The 27,006-nt window shown below is 43.0% G+C and overlaps 1 protein-coding gene across 1 annotated transcript in view; it reads right to left on the bottom strand.

The window, feature by feature from the left end:
- The window catches only part of gabrb1 (gamma-aminobutyric acid type A receptor subunit beta1), a 101,206-nt gene extending 94,128 nt beyond the window's left edge, over positions 1-7,078 (bottom strand). The window contains exons 1-3 of the mRNA XM_033643432.2: positions 6,605-7,078; positions 6,420-6,511; positions 6,258-6,325 (exon numbers count right to left, since the gene is read on the bottom strand). Of these exons, the coding sequence (XP_033499323.1) occupies positions 6,258-6,325; positions 6,420-6,511; positions 6,605-6,684 (240 nt within the window). The 5' untranslated portion in view covers positions 6,685-7,078. The remainder of the gene's footprint in view (positions 1-6,257; positions 6,326-6,419; positions 6,512-6,604) is intronic.
- Positions 7,079-27,006: the final 19,928 nt, after the last annotated feature.

The following is a 27,006-nucleotide window of genomic DNA, read 5'->3' as shown; positions in this document are numbered from 1 at the left end:
TAACAGCCCCAAAACAATGTCTGTATAAAAGGGATGGCCGGCAGGACGAGATCATGGGCTGCATTGGTGTGATGTATTGACGACCTGTTATGCCTGCAACCCACCACAAGATATTTAAAAAGTAGCTGATATCCGAGAAGAACAGCAGCTGAAGATGTCTGCAAACTGGAAAAACAATGAGGTCCGGGAGTTCCTTACCCTCCCAGCAGAGGACGAGATCAGTGGCCATATATTAGGGATGGTAAATAATTGTTATTGCCATGCTAATATTGCTATTGTTTAGAAAGTGCTGCGGACGTGCATGTTATGTGTCACACAAGAGGCCATTGCTGTTGCCTGTCATGCCTTTTTTGCTTGCGTGATGCTGTCTAAAATCACACACTGGAGTGGGATGATGCTGTCGTTGTTTGACTGTGTAAAAATGCAAAGGCATCATGAAGAAGTCACTTTGTAGCAGCCCTATAGTGCGATTTCTGTGTGAAAATGGCTGCTGAAAAAGCTGCCTGCCGCTGCTGGTGAGAGCCGTGAAAATGAACCAAAACAACAAGCTGAAAGATGCTAAAAAGTTGCAAAGAACTGAGGGAACTGCACAGTTTGGGATAGTTCTCTGTGAGTTTGTCACTATGAATGACCCCTTCCACATTACACACGGTCATGTGATCACTTTTTAAAAAATAGATAAATGGATAGATATAAATATTGCAGGGACACGTGTGTTTGACCAGTCAAAATATCTGCTGTGATGAATGCTAAAGAGGCAGAAAATACGATGTTGTTAAGGTCTTTCTGTATGGAGCACTTTGTCATTGCTGTTTCAGCAACATTTTTCACTCTTAAATTTCAATTTGTCACTTTCTATGTGTATGAGATTTCCCCCTGGCACCAGGATTTAATTTAGACTGATAAGGTCTATCTACAATATCTCCTCTATGGTAGTGAAGAGAAAAGAAGGAGCTGAAACAGACACTTTTTAAAAGGAATTTGCACTTTTACACTTTCCTGAAGCCACACTTTTAGATTTCTACCTTGAATCAATACTTCCTGTATGTCATAAGATCATTCAGGCTTCTGGTTAAGCTTGGCTCTGACTCCAGTGGCAACTTATGCCAAGAGCTTCCATAAAACAGAGCAATAACAAGCCCTCCCCATCCTTGTTTTCATTGAGATGCATAATGAGGCAGAGCACCACGGTCCAATCAGTGACCTATGAAGACAGGCATGGGTAACACAGTCCAATCAGAACACGGCACTGGGCTCCATCCATTTCCCATCTGTAATTTTGACAGCTCCGAGTCAAGCTGATAAACAATTCATAGCTAAGGCTCACAATCACAGCACACCACAAGTACCATTCACTCACATCCATGCCGGCCTACAGAGGCTAACCACAGTAAATACACTAACACTGAAAATGGCTTCAAAGGTTTTTGACTGTGCACTCATTTAACAGGTATTCATACAGTTATTTTTATGTTTAACAACTATGATTGATGATTTGACCTATGACCCAAAAGATGCACTACAACTGTAGTTACTGCACGCAGCTATGCAGAGTGCAGTGAGTGTCTCATCTTTTTTCAGTATGAGTAAAACTGTTTTTATTTCTTACTAGATTCAATTTGTATTTTTTTTTATTTATAGATGTCTATTTTAAAAATAGAAACAGAAAATTCTAAGCACCTCTAAAGTATTATTGTGTGTAATATATGCTTCATCAGGTTTGACTTGAATAAAGTTTACTTGACATCATCATCATCATCATCTGCATTACTGAACCTGCTGTGGTCACTGTCACGTTATCAGTTATTTTGCCATCATTCATTCCCACGTTCACAATTTGTTGTAATATGCTTACTGTGTTTTTTCTTGACCTGATAGAATCCCAGATCTCTAGGTAATAAGGATGTCAATCGTCAACCGTTGATCAGTTAAGAGCTGAAAATATTTTTGGCCGGTTACAGGTCAGCCTACAGGTTGATTTTGCTAGTCTACAGTTTACCATAATGCACACCACCCAAATCTAGTGGGAGCGAGCTAGTGTTAGCAGCGCCGCTCATCTGGCCATTACTGCTAGTAAGACCATCCTGACCCAACAGCATTGCTGTGGAAACATGTGCCCACCCTCTACTGCTCTGTTACAACCCTAAGCAGTGGCTAGTGGTGCTAACATAGTTAACAGTGCTAAAAGGGTTTTGTGGCTCAAAATGACGCTGCTTACTCACCGGGGCACCCTCAAGGGGAAATAATGTTTATGCAGTAACACATTCTACTACCGTAACGGCATTAACAACTGTAATTGCCAAATGAGCAGCGCAGATAGCTAGCTACCATTAGCTTCCTCCCGACCCAGGGTGGTGCACAGTGCAGAGTGGCCAAGAAACCAGTGGAGACTGAGTTTGGCCTGTGAGCACAATTCCACATGCTAACGCAGCTGGTTGCCGGGTTATCAGTAAAGACAGCAGAAGCTAAAATAAAAAGCAGGACATTTACAACACAAAAAATTTTGTCACCTCTGAATGGATAGTGCTTTGAAATGCTGAATGAGTCAAAGGAGCACTGGGGTAAAAGGAAAGGCCTGTTGAATTTCAGTCTTTTTTTTTTCTAAAAATGAACTGGTTAGTTGTGGGTTAATGGATGTCAGCCTTTTGACTTGGACCAAACGTGTAGTTACTGTGGTTAGCCTTTGTGGGGCAGCATAGTTTAAAAGTGAGGAGCACTTAGCAAAATACTGGTCTCAATATACAGATAGCTGCCCTTGCCTCTGAGACAAAATGACACATTGCATTTTCAGGCTGTCAGATAAGACTCCAACGACATAACAGTTATTCCTATGCTGAATGTGAATGCACTGTACTTTGAAACAGCAAATACACCCAGCAAGCTTATAGGAAAAAATCATATAGCAATGGTCTTCGTCGTGCTACCACAGGAATTTAACAAGCATATCATAACATGAATCCATAATCACAGGTTCTGCTTTTGTTTCTGCCACTCTGCTCCCACTGTGAGGACAAGTTTCTGGAACTATATTTGGGCACTGCTCAGGACCTGTTACTAAATCTAAGCTCTCCATACTTTCAGGGGTTGCTGGCAGTGCTGTCCATCATGATTGGTCCCAGCATATGTGACATCACATTAAAACAAGGACAACAACAACAAGCAGTGACCACCATTCTGCTACATCTTTATGGAGCAGGACAGCTACTTTAAAGGCATACTGCACCTGCAAAAGAACCATCTGTAATCAAGGGTCCAGGCTTAACAGCAAAACTATATATATATATCCCTATATATACTGAGAAAATGGCAAAGGTAGCTTGCTACTTGCAAAGTTACTTTGATTTTTTGACTGTATGTCAAATCAGCGTTTTCTCAGTGATCAGAAAAAGTGTCAGCTAAACAGATAGGCAGGCAAAAAAATGTACATTTGAACTGTTAACTGTAAAATAAGACTTTCTTCTTTTCTCTTTTTTTGGAAGACATTTGAACACGTCCTCCAATAACATGACATCATCAGTCGATCTATTACTCCCTCTCTCTTTCTCTCTCCTCTTCCTACTCAGTGTAAGTAATTCAGTAATTCAAAAACAGAATCCTAAAATATATTTTTCAGTCAATAAAACCATAATAAATAAAAGACAATCACCAAATCAACAATAAAAATAACAGATCTACATTAAAACTTTCTTTTTTGGGACATTAGAACATGAACAGATAACACGCGACATCAGTATGTCACTCCCTCACCTCTCTTCCTTCTTAATACTGTTCTGTCTGTCAGCTTTTTTCTCAGCCCTTGTGTCTATTTCTCTGGTGTCCACCACAAATCCACTAAATATAAAGAATCTATGGGCAAGACATGTGATGGACATGTCAAGAAGTGTAATGTAGCCAATCAGAGGCAGAGTAGCGCGGGTCCTGCCAAGAAAAGCCAATAGCGAAAGCAGCAAGCACAATTAGTGTGTGATGTCATACAGAAGTATTTCCCTCATCTTCATGCCTTGGTGTAGCGCTGGCATCAGTCACATTAGTTATCCTCAGTTTTATTATCCTTACTTTTATCTGGGCCTCCATAGAAAAAAATGTCTGCCGAACTTCAAAGCTTTTCCTGGGAAAAGCTTGTAACTTTTGAGGACACTACCACGCTACTCGGTCAATTAATCAACTTCACTACTGAAAAGCTACTTGACTCAGAAATTAGTGATGTTACCACACCACACCACACCACTGAGAAATGTTAGGAACATCACTACTTGTAGTGACACTACTGCCCAGCACTGTTAAAAAAGTAAGGTTTTAGTGAAAATACATGTGTTTGGGAAATGCTGAGCATACGACTGGATAGATGAGACTTGTATTATACTGCATGAGTTGTGTGAGTGTTTGTAAATGGATGTTTTGATGTAGTTTTGATGTTGTTAAACCAGAATGCCATTTACTTCTATTTATGAGAGATGTTTGCCTTTTTGAAAGAAAATTTGAAAAAAAAGTTACTAACATTTTGTAATGTCACATGACATACATCATGTGACACACGTCACTACTGTAGCATGCTACACATACTAGTGCACTACGCTGTTGCTAACATAACTCAATTGACTTTTGGTGTTACACAGGGAAACAAACAGTGGACTCCTGGGTGAAAGTCTGGAGTTTGTTTGACCCATTCACCCTATAGTACTTTCTCGCTCTTTATACTACCGTAGTTGTCAATGGTGTTACAAACTGCTACCAGCCAGTGCATTTCATACAACTGCAAAGGGTGCCTCTGAGTGTCAGTGTCTGATGCTGATGTACTTTGACAAAGGGGCAGTATTTGACAAGTTGGGAGTGCACTATAATCCAAGTCCCACACTTCCAAAAATGTGCATTGAGTTTGTAAACGGATGTTTTGATAAAGTTTTGCTGTCATTAAATGCGGACCCCATTTACTTCTACTCATAAAGAATGTTTGCCATTTTTGGATTCTCCATTCACCATGAAGGCATGCGTAAAAACAAAGTTATGTTCATGAATTCAAGGTAACATGAGGTAAGAAACTGATATACAAATTGTCATTTTGCAGGTGAAGTATTCCTTTAAAACCAAAAACTATGCAAAACAAGACTAAGTGTTAGTAGTATTAATACTGTTTTGCTGTTACTGTTTTAAGGAATCAATTAACCTTTTTTTTTTTAAAGTGAAACTATGTGTTTGTGAGCTGCTTTTAAAAATGTGCGTCTGCAGTAGGAACTGACTGGGCTTGTGCCTGACGGGAGAGAAAGTCAGACAGCACTGACAGACAAACTCACACACTGGTTTGGGTCTTTTGATGGGAATTGCTGACATAAGAAAAATATAAAAATAACGCCTCCATTTCTCATGAACAAAAAAAAGGTTCAGTATATCTGGATCTAATAAGAGACTTAAACAGGAGGATAAAAGGAAGTAACAAGAAAGAGACTGGGCTAAAGCTGCAGTAAAGCAACAACAGTTTAAATGCTCATTATGAGTAGGCCTATGTATTAGTAGATGTATACACACACTGTCTGGCCGACCTCACACAGTTGTATCTGCTATAAAACACTGTTGGTGTGTATTCCCTGGGCACCTTGGCAGCGCTGCATTGTACCCTGTATTAAGTGGTCAAATCATATTCTGCAGACACTCTGCTTTTCTGGGCCTCCTTCCTCCTGTTGACTCACTGACAGCCGTTATGTAATTACTGCACTGAGGCCAAAAAATGGCCAAAGCATGCACACAGACGTCTTATTTTCTTCTGTCTTCCCCCCTCCTCTTGAGTCCGTTTCCCCCCGCCGCTAGCCGGGCTTCTCTGACACCGGGCTTCTCCGCGCATGCTGCGGCCGCAGATGCGTGCGCGGAATCACTAAACAGCCCTCTCTCATCTCATTCTCCATGTCTGTCTCTCTCTGTCTTTTTAATTCTTAGCCTCCGCCGGTTGTGACACCGCGGGGAAGTAGGCTACTTGATGCATACGGATTGGCTTTGACACATTGCGGATCTCTCCATGGTGCTGAAAAGGGAGCGGAGGAGGAGGTGGAGGATGAGGAGGAGGAGGGGAGGGGGGGTCTTTTTAGTTTGCTTCAGGAGCGGCGCTGCACCAAGTAAAGAGGCGAACCGGACTGACACGGATTTCTCCTCTCCTCTCTTGTTTGTTGGAGACTGCGCTGAAAAACTCGCCCGAAAAACTGTCACGTGGAGGCAGCCTGTGTCTCATACCGCATCGCACCTCGGGAGGATGTGGATAGGTAACTTACCATGTTGACTTCAGACACCATGTCAATGCTGGCGATGTCTATGCTCATGCCAACATCCACAGGGGCGCCTATTGAAAATATGACAGCGGAGTGTTAGTACGCATTAGACCCCAGCAGCCCTCAGCATCACATGTTAGTTCCATGAACACTGGCGGCTTTTACCTCCAAAATCAGGCCGCAGACGGATGTCATAGCCCTTCAGCAGTTTGTCCACGGTGGCTTTCACATATGACATGTTGCTAGGTTCGTTGGCGCTGTGGACAGAACATTGCAATTCAGGACTAGGACATGTTTTAGGGGCCTGTCTGAAACAACTCATGACACATGATGTTATTATCAGATCTCACCTTTGCGCCCCGCAGACTACAGTCGCCAGCAGGGACAAGCAGCAGACCCCCCAGCATCCGCGGTCCAGAGTAGTCCACATCACTAACTCCGATCCTGCCAACGACTTTGACACAAGATCTCAGGGATGCAACTTAGGCTGCAAAATTATTCCAAGAGCAACGCATGCGCGTCGTTTTATCAACATCCAAGCGTCAGTGGCAAGGTGAGACCAATTTGGATGAAAATGTAGCCGCGATGGGGGTAGGAAAAAAAACAGCCTATAGGTGTGGAGACTTCACTTGGAGAGTGGAGGTTGGCGCATGAAGCGGCACATACATCCTCCCAGCCCCTGTGGATGTCAATACACACAGACAGACCACCCTCCGGCAGCACTCTCAGCTTTTTCCAGCAGACGCAGCAGTGTCCGGAGCAGATCTGCGTCAGGCTCGCCTTCCCGCTGCCGCTCAATTTGGAGACGTTAAATAATGAGCAGCAAGCGCGGCTCCCCGGTCACCTTTAGTAAGCCGGAGGAGTGAGAGAGAGAGTGAGTGTGTGTATGTGTGTGAAAGAGAGAGAGAGAGAGAGAGAGAGAGAGAGAGAGAGAGAGAGAGAGCGTCATGCAACACAAGCACGTCTGAGGAGATGCGCATTTTCGGAGCTCCGCCAGGCAGCAGCGGATCCCATTCACTTCGCGTCACGGGCTGCACACCAACTTAATTAATTGTTTAAAATCCCAGAAAATGCATTAAAAAATGCAACGCACGACTAACTGATGAGAGAGGAGATAAGATACGCTGTACGGGAGCTGAAATGGCTTCGGCTCCGACTGCAGGGCGTGAAGGGAATGGAGAAGAACTCTTCTGCATTTAACTCGTCAGAACACTGGCAGCAGAGTTACACCATTAGTTGTCAGCTATTGTCATGATGGCACTCAGATTTTGTTATTTTGTTAGTGAATGAAATAAAATGATTCCTCACACCCTCCTGCCACTCCTGGTAACATCTCTATATCTAAATACCTCAGGAACTCCCAGTGAAGCTTCTTTAAGAACTCCTGACAATGAAGGATTTCCTCAGCTCTTACAATCACCACACCTGCACCACCACAGCTTCCCCAAGGACCCCACAAATCTTTCCAGTTGGCTACCCACTAACCTCCTTGACTATAATTAATGTTGGATAGTACGTTTATAACATAGTCCCTGGCTCTTTCTGGCAACCCAGTCACCAGAATAAATGTTGGCATTGTAGGTTTCTGCAAACCATAGTCTCGAAGAAGTTAAAAGTAAAGCTTTTCAAGCCACCAACCAATTACTTCACACTGGACGAAACTGAAGGGAGAAATCTAGTTCGGATAACTAATGCGACAAAGTAGGGGAGACTGGGGTTGGTTGTCACAGGGCTTATAACTGCCACACTAAAGGGCGCTGTGACATTACTTTGATATCAAACAGTTGGCTCGCCATCCTGCTCAGTTTGCACTGGTCATTTTGTGGGACACACATAAGACATTGAGTGGGGTGAGAAGATATACAGTACAGGCCAAAAGTTTGGACACACCTTCTCATTCAATGCGTTTTCTTTATTTTCATGACTATTTACATTGTAGATTCTCACTGAAGGCATCAAAACTATGAATGAACACATGTGGAGTTATGTACTTAACAAAAAAAGGTGAAATAACTAAAAACATGTTTTATATTCTAGTTTCTTCAAAATAGCCACCCTTTGCTCTGATTACTGCTTTGCACACTCTTGGCATTCTCTCCATGAGCTTCAAGAGGTAGTCACCTGAAATGGTTTCCACTTCACAGGTGTGCCTTATCAGGGTTAATTAGTGGAATTTCTTGCTTTATCAATGGGGTTGGGACCATCAGTTGTGTTGTGCAGAAGTCAGGTTAATACACAGCCGACAGCCCTATTGGACAACTGTTAAAATTCATATTATGGCAAGAACCAATCAGCTAACTAAAGAAAAACCAGTGGCCATCATTACTTTAAGAAATGAAGGTCAGTCAGTCCGGAAAATTGCAAAAACTTTAAATGTGTCCCCAAGTGGAGTCGCAAAAACCATCAAGCGCTACAACGAAACTGGCACACATGAGGACCGACCCAGGAAAGGAAGACCAAGAGTCACCTCTGCTTCTGAGGATAAGTTCATCCGAGTCACCAGCCTCAGAAATGGCAAGTTAACAGCAGCTCAGATCAGAGACCAGATGAATGCCACACAGAGTTCTAGCAGCAGACCCATCTCTAGAACAACTGTTAAGAGGAGACTGCGCCAATCAGGCCTTCATGGTCAAATAGCTGCTAGGAAACCACTGCTAAGGAGAGGCAACAAGCAGAAGAGATTTGTTTGGGCCAAGAAACACAAGGAATGGACATTAGACCAGTGGAAATCTGTGCTTTGGTCTGATGAGTCCAAATTTGAGATCTTTGGTTCCAACCGCCGTGTTTTTGTGAGACGCAGAAAAGGTGAACGGATGGATTCCACATGCCTGGTTCCCACTGTGAAGCATGGAGGAGGAGGTGTGATGGTGTGGGGGTGTTTTGCTGGTGACACTGTTGGGGATTTATTCAAAATTGAAGGCACACTGAACCAGCATGGCTACCACAGCATCCTGCAGCGACATGCCATCCCATCCGGTTTGCGTTTAGTTGGACGATCATTTATTTTTCAACAGGACAATGACCCCAAACACACCTCTAGGCTGTGTAAGGGCTATTTGACCAAGAAGGACAGTGATGGAGTGCTGCGGCAGATGACCTGGCCTCCACAGTCACCGGACCTGAACCCAATCGAGATGGTTTGGGGTGAGCTGGACCGCAGAGTGAAGGCAAAGGGGCCAACAAGTGCTAAACACCTCTGGGAACTCCTTCAAGACTGTTGGAAAACCATTTCAGGTGACTACCTCTTGAAGCTCATGGAGAGAATGCCAAGAGTGTGCAAAGCAGTAATCAGAGCAAAGGGTGGCTATTTTGAAGAAACTAGAATATAAAACATGTTTTCAGTTATTTCACCTTTTTTTGTTAAGTACATAACTCCACATGTGTTCATTCATAGTTTTGATGCCTTCAGTGAGAATCTACAATGTAAATAGTCATGAAAATAAAGAAAACGCATTGAATGAGAAGGTGTGTCCAAACTTTTGGCCTGTACTGTATATTGTAAAAAAGATAAACATTTTTTATTTATTTGTTTTTTCCTCCCCCATTTGTGGCGCCCCCTCTGGATGACGGCACCCTTAACATTTGCCTATACTGCCTATACCACATCTGACAATGCAGATGTCACCTCGATCTTGTTGTCCACAGACTCCCGGTCCGTGACCTTTGACCTCTTCCCTGCTACCTGTTTTGCTAACTGTGTTTTTAATTTGATTAAACACATGTATAATTAGAAACATGGACCATTTGCGCTCAGTGTTGTTGCCACACTGTTGGCAGTGTAGTGTTTTTGCAGTTATGGGCTCTGCACTGTACAAATGAATGGGTGAAGCTAAGCAGCAGCAACCTGGATCTGCTGGCTGTTGGGAGGCTCACGGTGCTGAGATGAAGCAGTTCTGATGGCAGCAGTTACCCAGAAGGCAGCGGGACCTGTTTGGAAGCTGTCTGAGGCAGCAGTGGTGGAACAAACTCTGACTGACCATCATGATGCTGCAAAGAGGTCAGTTTGTTTCGAGAATGTCCAGGCTGCTAAAATCAAGAATTAGATTATGATACGTGTTTGTTTGTTTTTTTGTTTTTTTCCCCCACCTTTGCAATGTGTGGATTCATCAGTGTTTGGTTAAAGCAGCTGTGCGGAACTTTTCGTTTTCGTTGATTATAGCGCCCCTTTGGTCGAAGTGGTATGACACATATGACACGTCATAAAATTCCGACTGCAGCCGGCAGTTACCGCATGCATTTGTTTTGGAGAGCGAGGGGATTAACTAACGTCAGGTCAGTCCAAGTAATTAGTGGAAACAGCAGAATTACTCAGTAAATTCTCCTGTCGTGTTTCTGTTCTGACCTAATCTAATCTGTTGTGTATTTTGAGCTACTAAGGCTACCGTAGTAGTGTGAGCCTCAAGTTATTCTGGGTAATGTAGTAACCGTTGTTGTGCTACTGGAAATAATGAGAAGCAGCCGTGTACATTCGGTGTAAGGAGGAATAAACAGTTAACAAGTCATCTGTTGAGTCCGCATTATTATGTGAAAAGAATACTCCGACGATTTGGGAGTTATGCCCTTTCTCTATCATTTTCATATTGAGACAACATGATGGATATCTTGGCGCTTGTAGGGGGTCAGTACATCTTGCGTGGAGGGATACACCGGTGAGCAACAGCTGCAGCTGGCTCTGGGACAGGTATGCTAGGTCACTCGGTAAAAGCAAACAAAGAGACGACACTGACGGTATTACTCACCTGACTGAAAGCTGTCCATCAGCTCCTGCAGGCCTGGACGTTTTTTCCAGTTCATCTTAGGAACATGAAAAAAAGTTTCAATCATGCCAGGATTAGTGATTGCTGCAAAGTTTTCACTCCTTGTGATGCCCTCTCTGCGGCGCTTTTCCTCCTGATGATATATCTCCCCAATGATGATAGCACCAAGTCCCATTCTGTGCAGCAAAATGGGAGCAGAGGATTCAGCCTCTCTTCTCGCCTGCTCAGCATCCAACACATGGAGTTCCTCATCTGCGTACTCTGGCTCAAACAGGTATGGCTCTGGATCTGTGTCCGCTACAAGAAACTCTTCAAAATCGCGTTCAAAGTCGTCCATTGCAGCTACTATAGTCCGGAGATATCGCTAGGCTAAATAAACAGCTGAGTTTTGTTCAAGCTATGTCTGTGCCTGCTCACCGGTGTATCCCTCCGCGGATCACAGCGCAGGACGTACTGACCCCCTATAAGCGCAATGCTAACCGCTGAGACCCAGCCACTGGATGTACAGACACAAAAAAGATATCGATCATGTTGTCTCAGCATGAAAATGATAGAGAAAGGGCATAGCTCCCAAATCGTCGGAGTATTCTTTTATGTGAAGATACACAGTGAAGACATAACATAATCCTAACTCAGCAAAGCTGTTACCTGCAGCCTTCACTTGCAAAGCTAACGCTACTAACGTTAGGTCAGTCCAAGTAATTAGTGGAAACATGCTAACATGCTAACATGCTAACGTTACACACAAATTAGTAGTAAAGTAAGACCTGTTCATAAATGTTCTGGCGTAGCGCTGAATTTCTTATAAACTGAGGACAACTGCCTGCTGTATATTTGTGTTCATGGTCACATGGTCACATTCACAGATAATTTTAGATGATGCTCCTTCGTTATCCGCCATGACATCAAAAGTACAACCAGGTCCTCATAGATACATCTCTGGTAAAACTGTTAGGTGTTATGTGTTCAGCAATGCCCGTTGCGTACTGCTTACTCGAAGAACACTGTAAACACGGCTCCTTCTTCTTCTGTGGTTTAATTGCTGCGGGCCGCTGCAGACGAGCAGAATCACTTCCGCCTCGGGTGCCGTATTCTGGTTTGCTGACTTCCACTGTGTGTCCGACCCAAGCAAGGCTACACTAAATAGCCATATAGAGAAAGGCTTTTTTGTCGCTGTTGGGTTCAAATAAATATGCAGATCTTCAAGGGGGGGTGATACGAACTAGGGGCAGTTTTATTAATGGTAAAAAGTTCCGTACAGCTGCTTTAACTGTAAAGACATATCTCCATCTGAATTTTAGAAACCTTGAACAATTTTCTGTCATATGTTGTCATTGTGCTGGATGGATATGTTTACAATCACAATGATCTTCTGGTTTATGAATCACTCTTTAAGCAAGAAGCACAAAGTGCTTTTCAGAGAAACAAAAGCAAAAAGCAGTGACAAGACACATGGAGCAATAAACACACCAGCATAAAAGGAATAATACTCTCTAGGGAACTGAAGACTGAGGAGGTTAAATGTGTGTTTGAGGTAACATTCAATTTTTTGTGTGTTTATTTATGAAAAGCACAAAGGTGTTTAAGAAGACAGATGGGCCTCTGGAGGCCCCTCAGGGTCAGCTGTCTGCTCTGCCCTGGGAGTAAAGCGGTCTGGCTACTGTAGTTATACCATTTACCAAGGCCTAAATAAATATATAAAAATACCACAGAGAGTCATCAAATATCGTCTATTTGTCACTGGACTCTCACATCTACATGTTATGTGCTAGGTATCCTCCTGCATCTGCTGTTGATGTTCCAGGATGCCACAACCAACACCAAGACATCAACACACATGCACATGGTTAGGTTTGTAAAAATGACATGGCTTGGCTGTACATTCAAACAAAAAGCCAACGCCAGGCTCCCAGGTGAAAGTCCAGGTTTTGTTAGACCCTTAGACCACCACTCCCACCTGCCCTATCAACCAGGTCTCATTCCAAAGTCGTCGAATACCGGCGCTTGGACAGTGATCTCCAGCATCAGACACTGACAAAAAAGCTGTGCTTTCACGTCCGCATGATGATTTTTTGTTGGCAGCGTCAGGGGGAAACACAGCCAGACAACAATGTAAGTTAAGGGGGCAAAAAGTCTGAGGTCGATGGGCAGGAGGGGTGGTGAATGGGTCCAACAACCGTCAACTGATGATGACACATCACATGATGATAAAAACATTCACACAAGATTTACTCTGGTTTCTGTGACATTAGAAACTTTGTGTTGCTTCTCTGTAAAAGTTAATAAGAACTTGGCAGGGAATTAAGCTTTCCTTTTTTTCCCATAAGAAATACATCAGTCTCTGCACTTTCTCTATTCATATCATCAGTTTACTGTAATTCTTGCATCTAAAGCTATCTTTGAGGAGGGTGAACACAGTAAATATGTGTCATCTTGATTAGGTGTTAGAATATTTGCATATGTCTGATATTTGCACAGCCTTTTGAATAAATGTGTCATTAGCCTCACCCAGTGGATTTGTAAGAAGACCATTAGGCTGTGTGCAGTTTGAGAGGTGACTGATTGGATAATGTGGAGCATGTTTAATGTGTGTGAACAGGGTTATTTTCCTCTGTGGTAGTGCTCTGCTGCTGCTGACGACAGTAATTATGATCATGTGCATTATGATAGGCTTCTACACTGTAACAAGTGTAAAACTTCCAGTAAAAAGACAAATGATATGGCCATTGTTAAAGACACTGGTTGTTCATTTCATTATGTACAGTGATTGCCAGTGTTGGATTTGGTAAGTTTGGTTTAGAAACATGAGGACGGGCAGACAGGACTGCCACTGACTCAAGATAGATTATCTATCAGCAAGTCAAATCTTACAAGTTTAAGTATAAGGTGGATTTAGCAAATGACATCTCAATGATTACTTAAAGGGTCAAAACATAATGCCTCCAACCACGGCTATCACAGGCATGGAGGCATTATGTTTCGCGGTTGTCCATCTGTCTGTCCCATTCTCATGAATGCGATATCTCAACAAAGTCTTGAGGGAATTTCTTTAAAGCCACAGTGTGTAGGAATTTCTCCCATCTAACGCTGAAATCATATATTGTATTCAAACAGATGGCGCACTCTAGCGCCTCACTGTTTCAAACATGTATTGCAACAACTGTAGCTGCTGTGTACCAAAAAGCTATGATAACACTGATGAAACCATGTCATCGGATACTTCATGGAGTATTCATTCAGGCTCCCACACAGACACACGCAACGCGAGTTGACACACCCCCTCCTCACCATGCTGGCTGTGTTTACAACATAGGACTGTTGGGGCGGATGTAAATTGAAACAAACCAATCACGTCTTGTCCTTTGACAACTGACAAGTGGCTCAACCTCACACACCTCATCCCTCTCCTGGCATTACTGCGCCGCTAACAGCTGTTAGTGGCTAGCGGCACTACTGCCGCATAACAAAGTCCCACTCTTTGAGCATAATGCAGGATCATGTGTTATGCAGCATCACGGGAGACAGAATCCTCGTCGCCAAGAAAGTGCAAAAGGGAATCAAAAAGGCAGCGTGACCGGCGAATTAAAAAAACAAGGGTCAGCATTGGGGTTGCCTTTCCCAGGTGGAGAGAGCTGCTGAAGGAGAAAGGTAATACAATCACAGGCCAGCGCTAACAGCGGCTAACAGCGGCTAACAGCTAACAGCGGCGCAGTGATGCGAGGAGAGGGATGAGGCTGTTAGCGACTGGCCGCTAACAGCGGCTAACAGCCAACAGCAGCACTGGCCTGTGATTGCATTACCATTCTCCCTCAGCAGCTCTCTACCTGGGAAAGGCTACCACGATGTGGGCCTTCATTTTTTTAATTCGCCGGTCACGCTGCCTTTTCTATTCCCTTTTGCGTTTTCTTGGCGACAAGGATTCCGTCTCCCATGATGCTGTATATGCATGATCCTGCATTATGCTCAAAGAGTGGGACTTTGTTTCAAATTTGCCAGGGTAGTAGCGAAGCGCCTCTTGCTCCTCTCCTTCGGCTCCTCAGTCACGCAGTGCTGGCCTGGCTCTCAACGAAAACACTGAAGGCGGTGCTGTATGTCCCTTGTTGGCGGGTGTATTCTCAAGATGGCGAAACGTAATGGAACCCCACAGACGACTTACCCACACAATGTACAAACAAATCCGAAATTCTCCTTTTATGAGAATAAGTCAGATTATTGGTGGAGGTAATAGTACACCAGTGATGACATATTTATGAATACAGACATCAATTTTTGCCAATAAACAACTGAAAATGTTACACAATGTCCCTTTAGCTGTGGCACAAATGTCCACCTGGACTCAATGATGAACTAATTATATTTTAGTGGTCAAAGGACAAAGGTCAAGGTCGCTTGTCTTATTCTTGTGAATGCAATATCTTCAAGGGAATTTCTCAAAATTTGGCACAAACATCTGTTTGGAACTGATAAACTGATTTTGTTGACTGATTTTGGTGGTCAAAGGTCAAGGTCACTGTGACCTTGTATTTGTTGCATTCTCATGAACACGATATCTCTACACCACTGATATCTCGCATCAAGGGAATTTCCTCAAATTAGGCATAAATGTCCACTTGGACTCAACCATGAACTGATTAGATTCGGTGGACAAAGGTCAAGGTCACTGCAACCTCATTTATTTTATATTGCTAGGCTAAATAAACAGCAGAGCTCTGTTTACAGGCTACGCTGTCAGTCAGTGTGCGGGCTGGAGATTGGTGGAGCAGAGAGGGGAGGGGGTACCCGCTAGGTACTGTAAGTGAGTATGTGTGTATGAAGTGTGTGTGTTACACTAGAAGAGTCAGAGTTTGGGAGTCTTTTACCCCCTGGAGTGTTACCGGAGTTTTTGGAGTGCTCAAATAAACTGTCCTTTTTCCCGAATGCTCCTCTGGTCTCCTGCGCATGAGGGATTCATTACAATATCGTAACATGGTTTTAGATTTCTAAATAAATATTCACCTCGTCGCTAGATAGACCTACTCCTGAAAAACTCGTGTCTGCGCAAGGCTTTTTGTCCCTATGAGGCCACCGTCATTTACCCGACGGGAGGGGTGAGCGAGTGAGCCCTGCAATCTAGAATTTGACCACTGATGTCACTGTTTTCAACCCATTTTACACACTGGACCTTTAACTACATTATGAACTGAGGGAACAGTTACCTGAAAACACGTTGCTGTCTTTTTATAGTCTTCTCCTGCTTTGTGGGCATCAGTTATTTTAGTTTTCAGAGTGCTAGGCAACTGTTCAGAGGAGCCCATGGCTGCTGATTGTTGGGATAAGTTTTAAGGAGTTAGAGTTTTTATAGAGCTTTGAAATTTGCATCACCTGGCCTCCTAACAATGACTGTAAAAAAGCCATAGCCCTATCAAGCTAATTAAGGTCTGAGACCCTGGTAAAAGTTGTCTAAGAGTTCAAATGTCTTGGGGTGCCCAAACTATTGCATGGTGCACCTTTCCCTTTTTTCCACTATAAAATTGTTAACTTCACGCCTTTGGAGATCAGTTGATCTTCTACTCACTTAACTATTCATGGTATAAGAAATTTTGACCATGGGTGCCCAAACTTTTGCATGCTACTGTAGCTGCCATACTTGTGTTTAGCCATGTTGTTGAGCTAGTCTGGTAGCTCTGTCAAGTAGTTGTGCAATAGTCACTCTACAGCAGGAAACTGCACTTCAAAATGAAAGTGCCAGAAATTCACTGTATGTCAAAAGTGTGTTTTTTACACACAGTCACTTGCAGTCTGTTCAGTATGGACCCACAACCCACTTTAGGTAGTGATCCACCAGTTGGGAACCACTGGTTTGGGTGCCTTTCCAGTAAAGAAAACCTGATGAAGTGCCCTCTAGGGTGCCCCACCAATGAAGAAAATGTGATAAGGTTCCCTCTAAGGGGCCCCTCCAGGGAAGAAAATGTGATATGGTGTCCTGTAAGGGCCCCACCCAGTGAAGAATATGTGATAAAGTGCCCTCTAGGGCGCCCTCAAATGAAGAAAACCTAATTAAGTGCCCTCTAGGATGCCCCGCCAATGAAGTTAATGTGATAAAGTGCACTCTAGGGTGCACTTCCACCAAAAAAAAATGTGTTAAAGTGCCCTCTGTGGTGCCCCTCCAATAAAGTTAATGTGTTAAAGTGTCCTCTAGGGTGTACTTTCCATGAAGAAAACCTGATAAAGTTCCCTCTAGGTTGCTTTTCCAGTGAAGTCTTCTCCCGTGATACCCTTCCTGTGCCCTTCCCATTAAGAAAACACAAGGTAGTGTCATATAAGCTTCCCTACATGCTAGAAAACTTTCTGCATAATGGTTCCCTATTGCACACTGCTGATAACCTTTTATATTTTTTATCACTCCTGCCTGGGAAACAGCCCAAGCATTAGACCCCAGACTGAAGCAGTGTGTCATTTTCTGTTTTGCCATGTTTTTCTGAGCAGTTTAAAAGGTCCCCAGACACAAAATCAGGGTTAAATTCAGCATATTTTAATGTTACAAAAACATGCAGGGCTCAAACAAAATGTGGTTTTACTGTAGTCTGTGCTCTGGTGCCATCTAGTGGTATAGAAAATCCAATACAGTTTCATCATTGCAACTGGTTGAATAGTTTTTAACACATTGTTCATGCCTGATATAAGAAAGCATACTGTGACAAACACTGAGCCTGCATATTGAGGGAGGGACTGTTATTCATTTGACTCACAAAGCATTGACTTGAAACCTTGATTATGTAGAAGACATGTTTATGTATGTAAAAGTATTAAGTCGAACCTACTGTCTTATATTTCAAGACAGATATCTGTTTGTAAATATGTTAACACTTACAAATCAGGGCTTCCTCACCTTTATTATTTATATTTGGACAGATGTGAAGCTACTTTGGTACTCTCTTTGTGTCTGTGCATTTACATCAGTTAATAGTTTATCTGTGCAATAACCTGACAGAGATGGTGTGTAAATGTGACCACACACTATGTGCTGGTCCTCCTGTTGACTCTCAGTGGAGAGCATGAGAGCAGAGTGTGCCACACACACACACACACACACACACACTGCCAGGTGGAATTACTGTTCACATCTTAGGCTGCCCCGTCTCCTACAGACAGCAAGTCTCCTCACATGAAAACACACAAGTTAAAACGCACATGCATGCATGTGTACAAACTAACACACACACACACACACACACTGCCTACACAGGAAACATTATCACCCAGGGCAAAAACTCACACACTACAATGTCAGAAACGTGACTCGTCTGTTCACCACCTTGTGCACATAGGCACACAGAAACACAGTCACTTGTATGAACCACAATTTTAACCTCCCTTTCAAACCTGATGTTATATTACTGCTGGTACTACAGTAAAATTAGTGTATATAAGTGTATGGACTACAGTTTTCAAGAGTTTGAGTTCCCTCAAACAGAATGATCAGTATCCCTTTTCTGTTCAATTGCCTTAAATGGCTAGTTCTGTTTTGCCCTTTGACCCTTTATAGCCAAGCCTATGACCTTCTTGCAAGGCAGCAGAGAGCTGAACTCCTGGTTTTAGGGAATTGTGAAACTGTACATGCCGTGTCTGTGTGTATTTTTCCATCCCGTAATTATAATATATTCTGCATCTCATGTTACTCTGTTTTTATCAACTTATCACTAATTTTTTCATTATTTTCTATTTGTTTCACGTCATGCCATTACATGGGCCATGTGATGGCTTCCTATTGGTTCCTGTAACTATATAGGTAGGACCATACCTTTATTGTAAGGTTTTAAAGCCCTGATGAAGACCTACAGACATGTTGGCACTTTTAATGATTTAGCCACTACAATAAAGGCTTTTTAATACTTCCTTCCTCATTTTCTATATTTTTGAAGTGCTTGGATTGCCTTCCAGTGTATACTGTAGTGTCTTTTAACTTTCAGTTATGGCTAAAAGTGAAAAACTAGAATGTAATATGAGTGTAACATAGGCTTTTTTCACTGTTGATGTTGACAGTGTGTTATAAAAATGATGTTAAAAAGTCATACTATCACATGTCATTACAAATATAGCGTATTATCTTATAATAATCTCATAAGAATACATAATATAGTATCTTATAAAAAAGTTTTAGTAGCCTATAATATGTCATAAAATGTCACCAAACTTTCATAAAAAAGTCATAGCATGTGAACTTTTCATCTTAAGAGGAACCTCGACACTGTCACAAGAACTGCCTGCATTCCCACCGCATTTGCCCAAGACTAAAAAGGTACCTAAGCTGCAAATAGGACTGCAAAACAGAGACAACTCACTGCTAATGTGGGAGGGTTTCCTACCACTGCTTCCAATGCAAAGACTAGTTTGCAATTAGTTTTAGATTTTTAGTTAGTTAAATGTCCAATAATAGTTGATAGTTGTAATTAGAGAGGGGTTTTGAGTTTTTACTAATGATGTGGGTTAGCAGTGAGGAAAGTGCTTGATAGTTGTAATGGTTATAAATGGTTGAATAATAAACCCAGAATATTCTTTCCATTTTAAGTTTCAATTAAATACGTTTTAGCTGTTATGTTTTCATGTCCTTGGGAAAATAGGATATGATATTGTGTGATAGTAGATGGTTTATCTCAATTACAGTTTTTCTCAATTACACACAAATGCTGGTACTTGAGACACAATGACCACAACATGTAACTCATGCACCAACACCCTGAACCAATTCTGCTAAACTACAAGCACAATTCTTGCTTTACACTCAAATTGCAGTTCTAAAACACTTTTTTTTCAAAACACTACACACAATTCTCTGCATTTGGCACAATTTTCATGAAGAAAAGCTCTTGTTTTCACAAAGAACACACTGTCATTCAAAATTCTAAAGTTAATGGCCCTACTATGCACACTGACTCATCACATGGGCAAACACCTGTCACACAGTTTTACAATTAGCAATCAGAGCTTTAGCATAAAAGGGCAACAGGTGAGCTCTTCTGTTTTGGAGCAATGGATGCCAACATTGGAAACAGAGGCAGAGCCAGAGCCAGAGGAGTGAGAGTAAGAGGAGGAGGACGGGGAGGACGAGGACGAGGAAGGCCAAGGACCGTAATCTCTGATGAGATCCGAGCCACTTTTTCTGCCTGGAGATGGAAAGTGTATGACCGAAATCCACAAACGTGTATACCCCTTCTCCAAGCTATGGAAGACGCATGTGGAGATATAGCAGTTGATGCTTTTCATGGCTGGATTTGCCATGCTAGGCGATATTTCCCCTGCTGCTTGGCCAGGGAAAACATTGCTTGTGATATGGATGAGGCGCTGTGGCCAGGCCGAAACAGAAGAGAGGATGCAGCATAGTTTTGTTTTTGTTTTTTACTGTAACTGTATACAGTAAATTCTTCTGTTGTTTTGTATGTAGACCACTGTATGTGCAACTTTGTGTTGGTTGGAATGTACACTGTGTACATTGTTTTTGTGGGAAAAATAAAATATATTTGTTACCGTGTATTTGTGTGTTCTGAGTATAAAAACAATATTCTAAAATATTTTACAACACACTTACAGTCAGGTCCATAATTATTTGGACAATGATACAGTTGTCGTCATTTTGGCTCTGTACACCACCACAATGGGTTTTAAATGAAACAATGAATACCTGCTTAAAGTGCAGACTCTCAGCTTTCATTTAAGGCTTTTTTCAAAAATGTAGTATGAACCGTGTAGGAATTACAACCATTTCTTCACACAGTCCCCCAACTTTAAGGGCTCATAAGTATTTGGACAAACTAACATAATCATTAATTAAACAGTCAGTTTTAATACTTGGTTGCAAATCCTTTACAGTCAATGACTGCCTGAAGTGTTGGACACATAGGCATCATCAGATGCTGGGTTTCTTCCCTGGTGATGCTCTGCCAGCCCTTTACTGTAGCTGTCTGCACTTCCTGCTTGTGTTTTGGGTGTTTTGCCCTCAGTTTTGGCTTCAGCAAGAGAAATGCATGCTCAGTTGGATTCAGGTCAGATGATATGACTTGGCCATTGCAGAACATTCCACTTCTTTGCCTTAAAAATGTCTTTGGTTGCTTTTGCAGTATGCTTCAGGTCATTGTCCAACTGCACTGTGAAGCATCGTCCAATGAGTTTTGAAGCATTTGGCTGAATCTGAGCAGATAATGGTGCCCCAAACACTTCAGCTTTCATCCTGCTGCTCTTGTCAGCAAGACAAGACTTCACTAGAATAAATACAGAGGGTTTATCACAAGATGCAAACCATTGGTTAGCCTTAAAAATGGAAGGCCAGATTAGAGTTTGTCAAAAACCATCTAAAAAGCCTGTACAGTTGTGGAACAGCATACTATGGACAGATAAAACAAAGATCAACTACCAGAATGATGGGAAGACAAGAGAAGGAAGAAGGGAAGGAACTGCTCATGATCCAAAGCACACCACCTTATCAGTGAAGCATGGTGGAGGTACTGTTATGTCATGGCCATGTATGGCTGCCAGTGGAACTGGTTCTCTTGTATTTATTGATGATGTGACTGCTGACAAGAGCAGCAGGATGAAAGCTGAAGTGTTTGGGGCACCATTATCTGCTCAGATTCAACCAAATGCTTCAAAACTCATTGGACGATGCTTCACAGTGCAGATGGACAATGACCTGAAGCATACTGCAAAAGCAACCAAAGACATTTTTAAGGCAAAGAAGTGGAATGTTCTGCAATGGCCAAGTCATATCATCTGACCTGAATCCAACTGAGCATGCATTTCTCTTGCTGAAGCCAAAACTGAGGGCAAAACACCCAAAACACAAGCAGGAAGTGCAGACGGCTGCAGTAAAGGGCTGGCAGAGCATCACCAGGGAAGAAACCCAGCATCTGATGATGCCTATGTGTCCAACACTTCAGGCAGTCATTGACTGTAAAGGATTTGCAACCAAGTATTAAAACTGACTGTTTAACTGATGATTATGTTAGTTTGTCCAAATACTTATGAGCCCTTAAAGTTGGGGGACTGTGTGAAGAAATGGTTGTCATTCCTCCATGGTTCATACTACATTTTTGAAAAAAGCCTTAAATGAAAGCTGAGAGTCTGCACTTTAAGCAGGTATTCATTGTTTCATTTAAAACCCATTGTGGTGGTGTACAGAGCCAAAATGATGACAACTGTATCATTGTCCAAATAATTATGGACCTAACTGTATGTATGTACTGTCTGTAGTAAGTGTAACACTGAACAAAAAAAAAGGCCGAAGTCATTATGATGAATGGAGAAGAATTGTTTTCCATTCATCATAGTGTTTTACATTGAGCACATCAGTGTTCAACTGGTTCTTATAAATGTCTATTCATATGATGGTTTAAGTGTGTCATTTGAAAACAAAATACCATTTTGAGAAGAAATAACATTGTTTTGAATGTAAAGTTTCATTTTGCAGGAGAATTGAGGGGTTTTGCCCATTGTGTGTGTGTTTTTTGATTTGTGTGTAGAGTTCTGAGAGTATGAGGCATGCTTTCAGAAAATGTGTGTAAACAATCGAGAAAAACTGTAAAGGAGCAATAAGCGAAATCGTTTCACCAGTAGGTTTGCTGTTGTGCACTGTCTGTAGACCAAAACAAAGTGTGTCATGAGCCACTCCTCCCTCTACCTCTGCTCTCCACCCCCCACCCCACTTGCCTCGTCTGTGCAGCCGAGCACCGCGGCCTCTCCACGGACTATTACATCCAGATGGTCCCGGTGTTTCTTCTGCAGGCTCCACTTCACTCAGCTTCACTCAGCTGCCCGATATACCCGCTGCTTCTTCCCACATTAACCTGAATAACAAACCAGGGCTCGGTGCTCCGGTTGGATCCAAACGGAGAGCCGGGGCTAGCTGGGAAGCTAGCGGAGGTTAACTGGCTGTGCTGGCAGCTGAGTGAAGTGGAGCCTGAGGAGGGAGCACCAGTTAGCCCCTGTGGCGAGTGAATCTGCCGGTAGATTCACTCGCCACAGGGGCGAGGAAATAAAACCTAAACAGCCAGCTTAGTTTGGCTTAGTTTAGCAGTTAGCGATGTCTTTCACTCACTCTCGGTCTCTGCTGTGTTTAGCTATTTCCCTGCTTTCCTGATAGCGTTAGCACTAATGTTCCTACTCTTCTCCGTGAGTCCGTGAGCACGACTCCGGCTCACGCAGAAGAGCAGGGACGTTAGCGTTAGCTCCTGGAGTTAGCACTAGAGCTACTACGGCTACTGGAGTAACTTACAGCTATGGAGCACTTCTACCAGCTCTTCTAGTCACTGAGCCTTGCCTCCATTTCAGCAAATATATTACATTTATTAGGTACCATCATCACTGAAGTAGGCAGGGGAATAGCTAAACACAGCCGCCAGGCTGCCCGCCAGGCTACATTTTACAATGCTAATTGCAAATGTTAGCTGGGCTGCCGGGCTACTCACCTAACACAACTGTAACGCCTGTCCCATTGCTGGGACCGAGCCGCTAATAACTCAGGCTCTGGACATTAACCCATGCTACGATTGTAACATTAAATTTAATGTGCCTAACGTTACTGTAACACTAATTAAAACAGACATTTGACTCCGCCATTTCACTTCAAAAATACGCGCTGCCATTGCTCACTGGCTGTAGCCTTTTATGGGGAGGGAAGGCCAAGGGCTCTGAGAGGAGGAGGAAGGGGAGGGGGGGGGGTTCACATGAATGTACATGAACGTACATGAACGCGCAGCCGGGCCGGCTTGTAAACAAGAGGCTGGAGCTCAACACAGTGAGAGGGTGTGTAAGGTCATGCTATATTCCAGATGAAATTACACCTCTAGTTCTTCACATAGAAGTTTTTTAATTCCTTTAATCTAGAAATTGTGAATTTTGCTTATTGCTCCTTTAAGGAGTGGTTTAAAGCCTTCAAAATGCACCCCCCCTGTCCTCTAGAATATTTATCAATTCATCAGTGTGAATAGATCTGTGGTAAAAAAATTGGTATAGAAACTTGTTATGAGGGGATTGGCTGGGTCAAAGTTGGCCCGTACCATTCTATGAAGGTGTAAAATATGAACAGTATGTAAGGCCTCATATTTCATATTTCACATATATCATATTTCTCCTGTTTTAGCTTCTCTGCACTGGCTCCCTGTAAAATTGAGAAAAAAAAAATCCTAATTAACAAAGCTCTAAATGGTCAGGCTCCGTCATATCTTAGAGAGCTCATAGTGCCTTATTATCCCACCAGAACACTGCGCTCTGAGAATGCAGGGTTACTCGTGGTTCCTAAAGTCTCCAAAAGTAGATCAGGAGCCAGAGCCTTCATCTATCAGGCTCCTCTCCTGTGGAATCACCTTCCTGTTTCTTCCCCGGAGCCTTTGTGCTCCACTGTCTCGCAGATTAACTCGTTTCGCAGCTGTGCCTGGATCGTGGGTCGTGTGTTGTTGTGCTGCTGCCGTGGTCCTGCCTGATGCCTCCTGCTACTGCTGCTATCATTAATCATACTTCTACTGTTATTATACACATATGATTATTATTGTCACACACATATACTATCATATATTATTAATATATACTTACAACATGTTCTACCACAATTACTGTTATAATAACTAAAATTAATGTTATTGTAGCTATTGTCATTACTGTCTGTCCTGCATCTCTCCCTGTCTCTGTCTCTCTTTCTGTCTCATGTTGTCATATGGATTACTGTAAAATTAATAATAAATAATAATAATACATTTTACTTCTTAGGCGCCTTTCTGTCACTCAAGGACACCTTACAATGGATAAAAGACACAGTAGTGCACAGTACACAATAAAATCAATTAAAATAATTTAAAATAAGATTACAAAAGAAAATCACAAAAAGTACACACGAGTAAAAACAGTTAGATGTGGACAGGAAATGGGGTTAGTGAAGGGAAAAGGCGATCTTAAACAGGTGTGTTTTGAGTCGGGACTTGAATTGTGATAGTGTACTGATGTTCCTTATTTCGGGTGGAAGAGAGTTCCAGAGCCGGGGAGCAGAGCGGGTGAAAGCTCTGCTCCCCATGGTGATGAGACAGGCAGAGGGGACAGTCAACAGAATGGAGGAGGATGATCGGAGGGTGCGAGAGGGAGTGGCGATGTGGAGAAGACTGGAAAGATATGGGGGGGCAAGATTATGGATGGCCTTGAATGCAAGCAGAAGGATTTTGAAGTCAATGCAGGACTTGACCGGGAGCCAGCGGAGCTGCTGTAGGACGGGAGTGATGTTGAAGTTTGTGCAGGGATTTGTGGGTGAGACCGGAGAGGAGGGAGTTGCAGTAATCCAGGTGGGAAGTGATGAGACTATGGACAAGGATAGCAGTGGCATGGGGAGTAAGGGAGGGGCGGAGGCGGTTGATGTTGCGTAGGTGGAAGTAAGCAGACCGGGTGATGTTGTGAATGTGAGATCGGAAGGAAAGTGTGCTGTCGAGGATGACACCCAGACTCTTAACCTGTGGGGAGGGGGAGACGGAGCAGTCGTCAATGGTGAGGGGGAAACTGTCAGTTTTGGAAAGTGTTGACTGTGTGCCAATGAGAAGAATCTCGGTTTTATCAGAGTTGAGTTTCAGAAGATTTGAGGTGAACCAGGATTTTATTTCAGTTAAGCAGTCAGTAAGGGAGTAGGGTGGGAGGTTGGCAGTGGGTTTGCTAGCGAGGTAGAGCTGGGTGTCATCCGCGTAACAGTGAAAGGTGATGTTATGTTTGCGGAAGATGCTGCCAAGGGGAAGAAGATAAATGATGAAGAGGAGGGGCCCCAGGACAGAGCCCTGGGTCACACCTGAAGTAACAGGGGAAGGTTGGGATGTGAAGTGTTTGAGCTGGATGAACTGAGTGCGGTGAGAGAGATAAGATTTAAACCAGTCTAGAGGAGTATGAGTGATGCCGATGGAGGATAGTCTATTGAGGAGGGTGGTGTAACAGATGGTGTCGAAGGCTGCACTGAGGTCAAGGAGGATGAGGATGGAGAGTAAACCAGAATCAGCTGCCATGAGGAGGTCGTTGGTTATTTTTGTGAGTGCAGTTTCTGTGCTGTGGAGAGGGCGGAAACCAGACTGGAACTGTTAATAGAGGTTGTTGTGTGAAAGATGGGAGTGGAGTTGAATTGCTACTGTTTTTTCAAGAATCTTGGAAATGAAGGGGAGATTAGAAATTGGACGTAGGTTATTGAAGTTGGTGGGATCTGTACCAGGTTTTTTCAGAATTGGGGTAATTGCAGCGGTTTTGAATGGTGTAGGAACAGTTCCAGTGGAGAGAGAGGAGTGGATGATGGAAGAGATGAGAGGGACCAGGGAAGGGAGGCAGGCTTTGACCAGAACTGTGGGGAGAGGGTCGAGCTGGCAGGTGGATGGCTTGGACTTCCGGATAAGATCTGAAATGTCTGAGGTGGTGGGGAGCTGGAAGGAGGAAAAAGAGGGGGTAGGAGGGGGAAGTTCGGGTACGACATTGAGGGTGGGTTGTGAGCTGAGTTGCTGATGGATCGTCTGGATTTTCTGACTGAAGAATGACATATTGGAGTTACAGAGAGCAGTAGAACAAAGGTGAGTTGGTACAGATTCTGGGGCTTGTGTGATATTCTTATACAGTGAGAACAGTGATTTGGTGTTACTTTTGTTGGAAGAGATAATACCGGTGTAGTAGTTTGATTTGGTTTGAGTAATGCAGTCTTTATAGTGTAACATATGGTCTTTGTAAATGTCTTTGTGAATATGAAGTCCAGTTTTTCTGTAGAGCCGCTCGAGTTGCCGTCCTTTGGCTTTCATGAGCCGAAGTTCAGGGGTAAACCAGGGGGCGGAAAGGGAAAAGGAGACAGACCGGGTTTTTAGCGGAGCAAGGGAGTTGAGTATGTGATGGAGTCCAGTGTTGTAGTGTGAGACCAGCTGTTCAAGGGTGGATGAATTCTGAGTAGCCATGTGGGAGTTGATACAGGAGGAGAGGGAATCTTAGTTAATGTCCTTAATATTGCAAAAAGAAATGAGACGGGAGCT

This window comes from Epinephelus lanceolatus, chromosome 15 (genome assembly GCF_041903045.1).
Source record: "Epinephelus lanceolatus isolate andai-2023 chromosome 15, ASM4190304v1, whole genome shotgun sequence".
NCBI lineage: Eukaryota > Metazoa > Chordata > Actinopteri > Perciformes > Serranidae > Epinephelus > Epinephelus lanceolatus.
The sequence above is the reverse complement of the archived record's forward strand: the minus strand, read 5'-3'. Positions and strand labels throughout refer to the sequence as shown.